Source organism: Pan paniscus, chromosome 12 (assembly GCF_029289425.2).
Source record: "Pan paniscus chromosome 12, NHGRI_mPanPan1-v2.0_pri, whole genome shotgun sequence".
NCBI classification, from domain to species: Eukaryota; Metazoa; Chordata; class Mammalia; order Primates; family Hominidae; genus Pan; species Pan paniscus.
The window spans coordinates 70,952,964-70,965,182 of NC_073261.2; the positions used below are offsets into that span (position 1 = coordinate 70,952,964).

The 12,219-nt window shown below is 34.5% G+C and overlaps 1 protein-coding gene across 19 annotated transcripts in view; it reads left to right on the forward strand.

Moving 5' to 3' along the window:
- The window catches only part of CCDC88A (coiled-coil domain containing 88A), a 132,186-nt gene that overhangs the window by 46,704 nt on the left and 73,263 nt on the right, over nt 1-12,219 (forward strand). For 18 of the 19 annotated variants that reach the window (XM_034953171.2, XM_034953172.2, XM_034953176.2 and 15 more), the window contains exons 5-7: nt 745-803; nt 9,206-9,289; nt 10,788-10,928. In XM_034953171.2, coding sequence (XP_034809062.1) covers nt 745-803; nt 9,206-9,289; nt 10,788-10,928 — 284 coding nt within the window. The remainder of the gene's footprint in view (nt 1-744; nt 804-9,205; nt 9,290-10,787; nt 10,929-12,219) is intronic. The other variant, XM_034953170.2, reaches the window with a different exon arrangement.

Below are 12,219 nucleotides of genomic sequence, written 5' to 3' on the forward strand. Positions count from 1 at the left end.
AAGTAGGTTGTTTCATGGAGAGTAGAAGGAAATGTCTGATAAGAAGATTTGGACTTTTTCATAGACAGATTGGCCCAGTGGTGAAAATCTGGCCCAAAGAAGTGATTTTTTTCCAGTTGAATATTTTAAGAAAATCTTAGTTGAATGCTGTTGGACAGGGAATATTCTCTCCATTTCTGTTATAGATTGTTAACTTTTACCTGACTTGTTATATACATTTATTTTAACAGCCTCACTGTAACAGACATTTAAGATTCTGGTCTTCATGAACTTGCACAGTGGAAAACCATTTAAATTTTATAAGGAGATGAATCATAAGATCTGTGTTTTAAGTAAGAAAACACTAATAGGCCTAAGAGGAGCCAAACCTATTAGGAGCCATTTTGGCTACCTTTGTGGCATGTCCCTGTATCAACCTGATTTGGCAGGTTCTTGATTTGTCAGGCTGGGGTAGTACAATCATTTATGGAAAAGGAGTAGATTCATAGTTAGCATACTTGTTGCACAGAGCCTTGAAACCTCTTTATCCATTAGCCCTTCAAAATTGATATTCTTCCCCATTTCTTCTGCTGTTACCACCGTGTACATACACAGAGCTGCTATTTTGAATTCTCCAGTACATATGCTTAGACTGAATCCTTCACTCAAGTTGCTGTGCATAATTACCTCTAGAAGTGATTCTCCAAATATAATAGAGTTGAAAATATAGCAGAATGTTGTCCTTAATAATTGTTTCTATTTTAGAACAAGGCACAGAAGAAGTTAAAAAACTGCTTTTACTTTTATTGGGTTGTGCAGTTCAGGTAAGTTAAAATATTTTTTCATATTTTCATTTTAACAACCTCTTTATATATTTTTATCAGGCTGTAGTTTCTGAAAGACTTAAGGATGGACCATTGGTTTTCAAAGTCCATGTTAGAAAATTTTCAATAACTGTATAACCTCCTAAGGAGATTACATTGAAAAAAACCACTTATTTTATTTCAGAATTTAGTTACATTATCATAGTCATATCATTTAAAATATTTAATTACTCTTTTCCTTATTCTGAGGCTTATAATGACCCTAAATTTTTGAGGTTTTTTCAGGGGTGCCCTTAAAAACCGCTCCCAAAACATCCTTATGATTTATGTTGTACGCGTTTATGTTTCAGGAGAAGGGAAGGGAGAAGAGAAGGGAAGGGAGGAGGCAGAATTTATTTAAAAGAAAAAAAAGGTAAAAAAGGAGGCAGAATTTATGAAAAGTGTTTTAGGAATCTTGTTTATTATTATATTGCTCTTTGATCAATGACTATAATAATAGCTATGATTTATAGAATACCTACTTTGTGTCAGATATTGTCCCTTACATAGATTTTCTCATAATATCTTCTTTCAGGTCAGGAGATTGGGTAGGGTAATATTTAAGTTATTATCGAAATTGGGACACTTGCGAAAGTCAAAGAAGGTACTGTTAATAATTATAGTGGGCTAGGCGTGGTGGCTCATGCCTGTAATCCCAGCACTTTGAGAGGCTAAGATGGGAGGATCACTTGAGGCCAGGAGTTTGAGACCAGTTTGGGCACATAATGAAACCCCATTTCTGTTTTAAATACATATAATAATTACAGTGGAATGGCATGTGTAAACTGGGACTGTCCCAGGCAAACCAGGATGATTACTCTAAGTTTAAATTTAGGTCATATTGCTAGTAGTCCAAAGAACTGTGAGTCAACTCTGCTCTGACTTCAAAATCAATTATACTATGTTTTTCATTTCAGCCATTTTTTGGATGAATTATTACAGTGTCATTTTAAACTGTCTCACTTCTTTGTGGAATGAGGTTATTTATAAACAAATAATATGATTACTAGTAATTTTTTTACATACATATAACAGAAATTATATGTCCCAGTGTTGGCTTTTAGAGCTGACTGCTTGGGAGCTATAATCTTACATAATATATGTTATTAAAATTTCATGCTGTGTAATGTACAGGTGTTTACTTCACAATTGATTAAATATTAAGTTGAATATGGTCTTCTAATTTGGTCATCAGATTTTGAGTTAGAAACACAACTCGTATTTACAGCCTTTATGTACTATATTTGCTTTAAAAAATACCCTGTGTTGGTGAATGTTGCGTAAATTTAGATTACATAACAATAGCATAAATATGGTTTTTATTGCTGGTTATTGCTTGGTGGTTATTGCTGATTACTAAAATTCACAGTAGGAATGGAGCAGAACCAAGGACCTTTTTTTGAGACAGGGTCTCACTCTGTCAGGCAGGAGTGCAGTGTCATGATCACGCCTCTCACTGCAGCCTTGACCTCCAGGGTTCAAATGATCTTCCCGTTTCAGGCTCCTGAGCAGCTGGAACTACGGGCATGTGCCACCATGCCTGGTTAATTTTTTTTTTTTTTTTTTTTTAAGAAATGGGGCCTCACTGTGTTGCCCAGGCTGGTTTCAAACTCTTGACCTCAAGTGATCTTCCTGCCTCGGCCTCCCAAAGTACTGGGATTACAGGCATGAGCCACCCTGCCTGGCCCCAAAGGGTAAATTTATCTGAGAATAAAGAAACACTAATTATATGCAAGTTAATTCTCTTTTCTTTTTTTTTTTTTTTTTTTTTTTTGAGACAGAGTTTCGTTCTTTTTGCCCAGGCTGGAGTGCAATGGTATTATCTTGGCTCACTGCAACCTCCGCCTCCCGGGTTCAGGTGATTATCCTGCTTCAACCTACCAAGTAGCTGGGATGATAGGTGTGTGCTACCACACCTGGCTAATTTTTTATTTTTAGTAGAGACAGGGTTTCACCATGTTGGCCAGGCTAGTCTCAAAACCCTGACCTCAGGTGATCTGCCCGCCTCGGCCTTCCAACGTGCTGGGATTACAGGCTTGAGTCATCATGCCCGGCCTAATTTTTTTCATATGAAGAGAGAATAGGTTTTATCAACTGTAGAAAACAAAGCAAAGGCTCAAGGAGACCATCATTCTAACCTATGTTAACATCATTCAAGGTTTTTTAGAAATGAGGAGATGGAAAGGGTGTCAGACCTTGGTTTTTGATATGATATCAGCTTGTCAAGAAACTTAAAGACCCATCTTTATATATATTTTATGTCCATGTAGTCATAGCAGAATTATGCTTTTACTTGAGAGCCCTTAAGACTTGCATCTATTGTGGTGCCAGAATGATGTATCTACCAAGAAAAGAGGAAGGATCCAATTTTGAAAAATGTTATCATTCTGCATTTCAAAAATGTTAGTGACCTAATTTTTTTCTTTTAATGTTTATGGGTGCTATAGTAAAGGACAGGGACAAGGATTTTAGAAAAAAGACGTAAAGCTCAAGGAGTTTGAATTTTAGAGAAGACAAGAGTAAACAGTACGAGTTTGAGGTGATAATTACCATAATGTAATATACATTGGTGCATTGAAGAAGTATTTTCTTAAGTTTACTTGTAGTATTAGGAAAGCCCTCTGACAAGGTAATATTTGAAATGAGAGCAAAGATGTTGAGAAAACACCCTATTCAAGGAACATGAAGTGTGGTTGGGCCAGGGGTGGTGGTGGGTGGATCATTTGAGGTGAGGCATTCAAGACCAGTCTGGCTACATGGTGAAACGTTGGCTCTGCCAAAAGAAAAATACAAAAAAATAGCTGGGCATAGTGGCTTGCGCTTGCAGTCCCAGCTACGCAGGAGGCTGAGACAGGAGAACTGTTTGAACCTGGGAGATGGAGGTTGCAGTGAGCTGAGATGGCTCCACTGCACTCTAGCCTGGGCGACAGAGCAAGACTTCATCTCAAAAAAAAAAAAAAAAAGTGTGGTTGAAACGTAGGATTCATGGGGATGAGTGGCAAGGTATTAGACTGGAGAGTTTACATGAATTGAGTTATGAAGGACTGGATTTGCCACTTTAAGATAGAGTTCAGATTTCAGGCCAGACATGGTGTCTCACACCTGTAGTCTCAGCACTTGGGAGGCCGGAACAGTGGATCACCTGAGGTCAGGAGTTCCAGACCAGCCTGGCTGACATAGTGAAACCCCGTCTCTACTAAAAATACAAAAATTAGCCGGGTGTGGTAGTGGGCATCTGTAATCCCAGCTACTCGGGAAGCTGAGGCAGGAGAATTGCTGGAACCCAGGAGGCGGAGGTTGCAGTGAGCCAAGATCGTGCCACTGCACTCCAGCCTGGGTGACAGAGCAAGACTCCATCTCAAAAAAAAAAAAAAAAAAATTATTCTGTGGGTGTTTTGGAGCCACTACTACTAATAATATAAAATGTGTGACCAAAATCTGTCAGCCTTCAGCTGTGACCATATAAACAGTTAGAAGTCTTTGTTGATACTTAATAGGAATGTGTTTCTGGAGAAGAAGCTATTGAGGAAACCAATCAGCCAACAAGTGTTGTTGGAATATTTTGTAAAATGTCCTCTCTATTTCAGAAAATTTGTTCATCTTATAGTTGAACAGATTAAAATTCTAATATGTAAATAGCATGTTTTCCCACATCTAGGTCAATCAATTTTATCTGTTATAATTGTAATTTGTAGATAGAAATAGCAAGATACAATTTGCTGATACTAGAGTTTAGGAAATCAGTGGACCACAGGTTTCAAGAGATACTATATTCATGAAAAGAAATAGGGCTGGGTGCAGTGGGTCATGCGTGTAATCTCAGCACTATGGGAGTTGAGGCAGGAGGATTGCTTGAGGCCAGGAGTTTGAGATCAACCTGGGCAGCATAAGGAAACTCTATCTGTACAAAAAAAATTTTTTTTTAAATTAAAGAGGGAGAAAGAGAGAGAGAGGGAGGGGGGGAGAGAGAGAGAGAAACAAGCATTGGGAAATTGAAAAATATTTTCTTCTTTTGAAGAAAAAAAATGAAATTCTTAAGAGGAAGCAGCATTCAAAAACAGTAAAGTTAACCATTATCCAAAGATCTTACCTGACAAAATAAATTATGACTTTTAATCCTTGATTATATGTAAGTAAAAGCCACATAAATAACTTTAAATATGAAGAAAACCGTCCAAGGCCAGGGCTTGGGTATTTTTGTTATTGGCTGTCCAACTCAGTCAAGTTCCTCCAGAATCTTTTTCAATGGGCAACCCAAGTCTTCTGAACCAGTTCTGAGCATCACCTAGAATTTTCACACATCTGTGACTCTTCATCCTAGCCCTGAAGTAGTTAGAGAGTCCTAGGTGAAACCATCCTATGCAGAAGAAAAAGTTTTGCAGTGTTTTGTTTGGAAATTTCTTTGTTCTAAGACTATGTGAAATTCACCTCTTTTTAGCAGAACTTAAAACCTACATAATACCTATCAGTGCAGGCTGCTTAGTATCCAGAAATATTACTTATTTTGGACTTTGGCCAGGTTGGGTAGTGCTGAAAGTAACTGAGTGTCAAGTGTGGTTGGAATTAAAATTTTGACCCTTTTATGTACCCTTAGAAGGAATCTAACATTAGTATTTGATTCTGAAAACCAGTTTTGAACTTGGTTAGTTTGATGGCTACAATCTATTGTTTACTTATCAATGATCTGTAAAGCATCTTAAAGGTTAGCATTTTAGAAATAAAACAAGTTTCTGCTTGGTTCAATGATGTGCCTTTAGTCTCAGCTACTTGGGAGGATCACTTGAGGCCAGGAGTTCAAGGCAGCTATATGGTATGATCATGCCTGTGAATAACCACTGTGTTCCAGCCTGGTAACGTAGCAAGACCCAGTCTCTTAAAATAAAATAAAATAAAATAAAATAAAAGGAAATAAAACAATTTCTAGCAAGGCATTTGTTTTTCTGAGAATATTTAAAAATGCAAATATAGCTCAAAGAGGGAGACTTTTGTTGATACAAGTATTGTTTTCAAATACATAATAGGAAATTTACCATTTTAACAATTTTTTAAGTATATAGTTCAGTGGTATTCTGATTGCTGTACATTCACATTGTTGTGTAACCATTACCACCATCCATCTGAAGAATTTTTCTCATCTTCTGAAGCTAAAACTCTGTACCCATTAAATGATGACTCCCTTTGTTACCAGACCTCGGTAACCACCATTTTATGTCTCTATGAATTCGATTGTTCTAGGTACCTCATATAAATGGAATCATACAGTATTTGTCCTTTTGATGGGCTTATTTCACTTAGCGTAATGTCTTTAAGGTTTTTTCATGCTATAGCATGTGTCAGTTTCCTTCCTTATTAAGGCTGAATAATATTCCATTATTTATATATGCCAAATTTTGTTCATCCATTCATCATTGATGAACACTTGAGTTGCCTCCATTTTTTGGCCCTTGTAAACAATGTTGCTATGAACATGAGTGTACAAATGTCTGTTTGAATCCCTGCTTATTGCTCTTTGGTAGAACTATGATTTATTTAGACCTATATTATCAGTTTTCTTATTTAAAACACTATAATGTGTTCCTTCTCTTATTATTTTCTTGTTCAATAGCTTGTTTTGGGTGCCATTTCCTCTATTTTAGTATAGCTTTTCCATATAAACCTGTCTTCTTTCTTTAAGATCATGGAGCAGGTATTGAAAATATGAGGAATTTGAGGAATAAAGTATTAAGGGCTTAAGCTCTCTGGTAGAAGATGTACAACTTTAGGGTTTATGCATTTCTCTCCCACCCACCTCCCACCCTAATCACTTTTTTTGCTTTTTTCCTATGTCCAAGTTTCCACATCATATCTTGTGTGTGTGTGTGTGTGTGTGTGTGACAGAGTCTTGCTCTGTTGCCTAGGCTGGAGTGTAGTGGCGCAATCTTGGCTCACTACAACCTCCGCCTCCTGGGTTCAAGCAATTCTTCTGCCTTAGCCTCCCAAGTAGCTGGGATTACAGGCGCCTGCCACCATGCCTGGCTAATTTTTTGTATTTTTAATAGAGACAGGGTGTCACCATGTTGGCCAGGCTGGTCTTGAACTCCTGACCTCAGGTGATCCAGCTGCCTCAGCCTCCCAAAGTGTTGGGATTACAGGCTTGAGCCACCACGCCTGGCCTCCATGTCATATTCTTAGAATATCATGGTAATCTACTGGCTTAGTGATCAGTTACTATAATACAATAGAGTTAAAAAATCAATTTTAGTGCCCATGATAGTTTAAGAACTTTACATAAAGATAAGAGAGCTTAATTTTAATTGGAAAAAACAATTTGCTGATATTATTTAGTCTTCACAGCTGGTATTAAGCTATATATCTGTTTTTAACACCAGACTTTCTCATGTTCTGGAGCTGGCCTATTCAATACAGTAGCCACTAGCCGCATGTGGCTATTTAAATTAAAATTAATTACAATTAAATTAAAATTTCAGTTTCCCAGTTGCACTAGCTACATTTCAGGTACTCAGTAGCTGCATATAGCTAATGATCACCGTATTGGGCAGCTCTCATATAGAAATTTGATCTGATTATTCAGCTTCAAAGTTTGAATATTTTATTCTTTTTTCCATCTTGACAGTCTTTATCTTTTTTAGCCTTCAAAAGCCTATGAAATTTATTCTGTATCCTTAGGGAAGCCCAACCTGTTTATAAAACATTTTGAGAATGCTTAACTTCTAAGAGTTAAATTAAGTTGTGAGATTTAGTAGAAATCGTGTGTGTTACAAGAGTAAAGGGAAAATTTTCATTGATTTGTGTTGAGATTGTGCTAAAGGACGAGCTCCTAAAGATAGTACAAGTAAAAAACAAGTGGCTCTGGCTTAGAAAAGGGAAGTATATCTATTTAGTCTAAACTGAAGGCACAGAAAGATACGGCAGTTGAATTAAGGAACTCTTTGGTGAGTCATAGTCATTACCTTTGATAATAATTATGCTGTTTTGTGTTCTGATAGGCTCAGAAACTGTGTAGGTCAACAATTTTGGTAGTGTTAAATTTTAAAATTGATGTTACTATACCTGAAAAGTTAATTATGTTATATATGCTATGAATTTATGATTAGAACGTAATTCTTAATTGTTCTTACAAGGCCTGTCAAGTATTATTTGCTAGACAAAAATTCTTGAGTTTAAACCAACTAAGTTTTATTCCATCCACCCAAAACTCTGACTTCCTAATCACAACTAGGAATTATGCATTTCTGGTAATTTAGTTTTAACCATTTTATTATCCTAATAATTCTGTGTTTACAAGATATAGAACTTTCTGCATTGATGGAAGTGTATTTAAATTGTATAGTAGTAGAAAATATAGCATTACAATTTGATAAAATAAACACGTAAAGCATAAATCAGAGCCTTATAAGTTTCATGATCAAAGAGCTAGTTTGTAATTTTGTGACTATATTGTCCTCACTAGTAGTTCAGTAATTGGCCCAGGAGATGCATCTAAGTTAGACAAGGCAGTGCTGTCTATTTTGTAGGCACTTTGCATTTGTTAGCTGTAAGAATACAGTGATACTAGCAGTTGGTTTGCAGCATTAGAGATGTAGGTGAAGGTGGAGATTAAAATGCATGTTAAATTGTTAATGCTGACTGGAAGGAAAAGATTGTTTTGCATTTTAATATTTGTAATTTATATAAAGCTTTTTAAAAGTTACGCAATAAAGAATTACCCCCTTTATTCCATTTGGTTACGTGTGTACTCATGTATATATTTTTTAATTTTGCCTCTGGTAACTTTGCTATGTTAGAAACAAATCAAATATTTATTAGATTATGTTATAAATGTTGAACTGGGCCACAAAAGTGGGTTTCTTTTATTAAGCTTGATAGGATGAAGATGTGAGAATGAATTGTAAGCTTGAAGTAAAAATTGCTTAAATTTTTTTTCCAAGAAGAAAGGCTGTGTTGTTTGGTAATAGTCAGGGACTGACTGAGCATTTTGGCTGTATTCCGAATTCTGCCACTGACTCACTGTGTTTTTTGGCAAGTAACTTATCCTCACTGAAACAAGTTCTTGATTCTTTACTTCTCTGTGTGTAAAGTTAGCATAATAATATTGTGCTAACCTCAGATGGGTTGTGTAATGGTTTCCCACTTTAGAACTTTCCAGCATAAAAATAGTATGGATTTTCAGTGCCTTGCTTTTTAAAATAATTATTTCTAAATTATTGTTTATTAGGTAAGTATGTTGGACAATTTAAATGCAAAACAAAACTCTTGCTATACTTTTCAAAATATAGCAAACCTCATAAAGTTTTAGTTATATATAACATTTTAAGGACCATACCCTATAAAGTATGAATAACTATTTTATTCATTTATTTTAGTGTCAGAAAAAAGAGGAATTTATTGAAAGAATTCAAGGTTTAGATTTTGATACAAAAGCAGCGGTTGCCGCACATATTCAAGAGGTAATGACATATATACAGTTTTACGTGCTATTTATGAAGCTTGTGGTGTGTTTATTTGTCTATCTCCTAAAATACTTAAAAGTCATAGAATAAGCAAGAACAAATCAACAAATATAGATGGACCCTGCTTTTATACAAATTGTCTTCTCTTTAGAGATAGTTTCTTACACTTGGCACACTGTTAACTACAAATATACTCTTGCCTTTATTCTATAGTGACATAGGCAGAAAGTGTTATTTGAGGAATGAGGTATATGTCTTTGTTAGAATGGATTACAAAGCAGTAAATGGAAACAGCAGAAAGTGGAACACTGCTTGTAATTCAAAACGATAGTGAGGTAAGATGACAAGCTTAGTATTATTCTAGTGATTTTCTTTTGAAAGAATAGATGCATAATTTTTATTAAAGATATTACTTGAATTATAAACACATTAATGATTTGTAGCATTCATATAAAAACTTAAGTCTAGGGCATATTGTGCAGTGTCAAATAATTGAAATTAAAATTTGTTAAGATTCATTTTAAAAGCTGCTGTTTCTATGTCTGTCTATTCTTGGGCTTTTGATCTTATAAAGACACTTTAGAATTAGTATGTTAAATTTTACATGTTGATTAGAAAAGGGAAAAGAAAATTTTTTATAGTGAAAATTGGTAGTATTTAAAATATTCTTTGTTCAAAAGACTTTTGTGTTCCATAGGACATCTTTTCTCTTATTTAGCATTTGTAAAGCCCAGATTTCTTATCAGTAACATTATTATCAACAATAAGCATATTAGTACTTTACAAGATGTAGTTTTATAGGTAGTCTCCCATTATAGAGACATACTTGCTTTATGCTAGTTATATGGATTTGTTTTATTCTGAATAAATGCTAAGTATTGCAAGTTACTGAATTTGCCACCATCCTTGGAAGTGTAATTATTTTTGCTGTTTGTTATGAAAGTTAAAGCAAATTATTAGAATTACACTGAGAAATGGAAGGCACTTATATAACTTTTCCATTCTTTTCAAGGTCTTCATATTGGTAATCCTTTCTCCTAAGCTTCTGTGACAGTGTCATCTTCAGAATCTATAAAGACCTAGATATTCAGTAACAACAATGCAATAACATATATCCCACAAGATTAAAAACCTTTTGCTCTTGAATTCAAGTACAATAAATTAGAAGTCTTATCTACAGAATTCAGTTGATTTTGTTAAAGAAGTCATCAGGATATATCAACATTACTTTCCTTTAAGAATGCCTTGAGTTAAATATTAATATTTTGTTTTTGTTGACTAGAAAATGAATATTAATTCATTTAAGGTTTATATTTAGTTAAAATAATTTTTATTTGTAGTGTTTTTATCATTTCAAATGTTCTTTTAACATCATATTGGCTTTTCATATTTTATATGGGTTATATAATACTTGGGCTAATATTGTACTATAGTGAAATAGATTTTTAAGTATTAGCCACTTTTTTGGTTGTTTATTTTGGTCACTTTTCTAAAGGTAACTCATAATCAGGAAAATGTGTTTGACCTGCAATGGATGGAAGTGACTGATATGTCGCAGGAGGACATAGAACCACTCTTGAAAAATATGGCATTGCATCTAAAAAGACTTATAGATGAGAGAGATGAACATTCAGAGGTTTGTAAATTTCTTTCAGTATATTGTGAAAGTTTGCTTTCCAAAAAAGAAAATAGTAGCTTTAGGAACTTTTCAGAAACGATACTATTTCTTAGAGACAGGTGATACAGGAGTGTCTTTTTTTGTGTGGAACGCAGGAACCTGAAAGGATGTATAAGAACCCCAAATTGCTAGTAAACAGATTGCAGTTAGGTTTTCTCTTCTCCTTTTCTTTTAAATTAGTATTATTCTGATTTTCTTCCTGTGTGTTTTTCGAGTCATCCCCACAGCTTTGGCAACAATACAAAAGTGTGAAACTGAAAATATAGTTGATGTAAGTGGAAAAATCATTGCCGTGAAGCATAAGAATTTGCTTAAGGCTAATTTCATAGTTTTATTGCCACATGTTGAGGTTGGGAAAGTAAGTTTTAATAAAAGGAGAATAACAGGTGTTCTGAATAAAATGTCCCAAAAAAGATCTCAAATGAGGTGTGATTTTAAAAAGAGAATTATTTTAAGTCCGTTAAAACAGAACTTTGCTTTTTAAAAAGAGTCACAGTGTACCAAGTTTTCTATCTGCACTGTCTGAAAGCAGTTTATAATTTTAAAGAGTCTAGACTTTAGTGCATGTGGTGGTGGGTAATATTTTCTTAATAGCAGAGCAAAGTACTCTGCCATTCTGCAGAATATATAGCTTTTATCAGTTTCGTTTACATGTGAGAGACAGTTTTGAGCTTATTTATAGAGAATTTGTATCAATACTCTTGAGACCAATGAAAGACTACATAGAGAAAATTCCTAAAGATTTTTTTCAGAATAAAACTTTCTTGTCTCTCTAGGGGTTAGTCAGTTCTGATGTGAATTTTCAATTTTTCTTCAGGCATTAAACAAAAAGAAAATATACAAAATAAACATTTTTAGAGCAACAATTAAATTTTTTAAAAAGCTAGGACTTTGAGACCAAAGGAAGGAAAGAATAAATTGGAAAACATTCCTACTATGCATCAAATTTATCCTGAGATACTTAGATCATTTCATTTTCAATCAGATTTTTTAACTCTATGCTATCTTTTTTTAGTGTCTTTTTACTGATTTATGCATTCTCTGGAACATTTATTTATTTGTATTTCAAGTTGTTAAAGATATTACAATAAGGTATCCTCCAGTTTCTGAGGAATTATTCCTGAAAATCTATACTTTGGTTTTATTTTATTATATTTTATTTTACTTTTTAAAGTTTTTTGAGATGGAGTCTGGCTCTGTTGTGCAGGCTGGAGTGCAGTGGCGTGGTCTCGGCTCACTGCAACCCCCG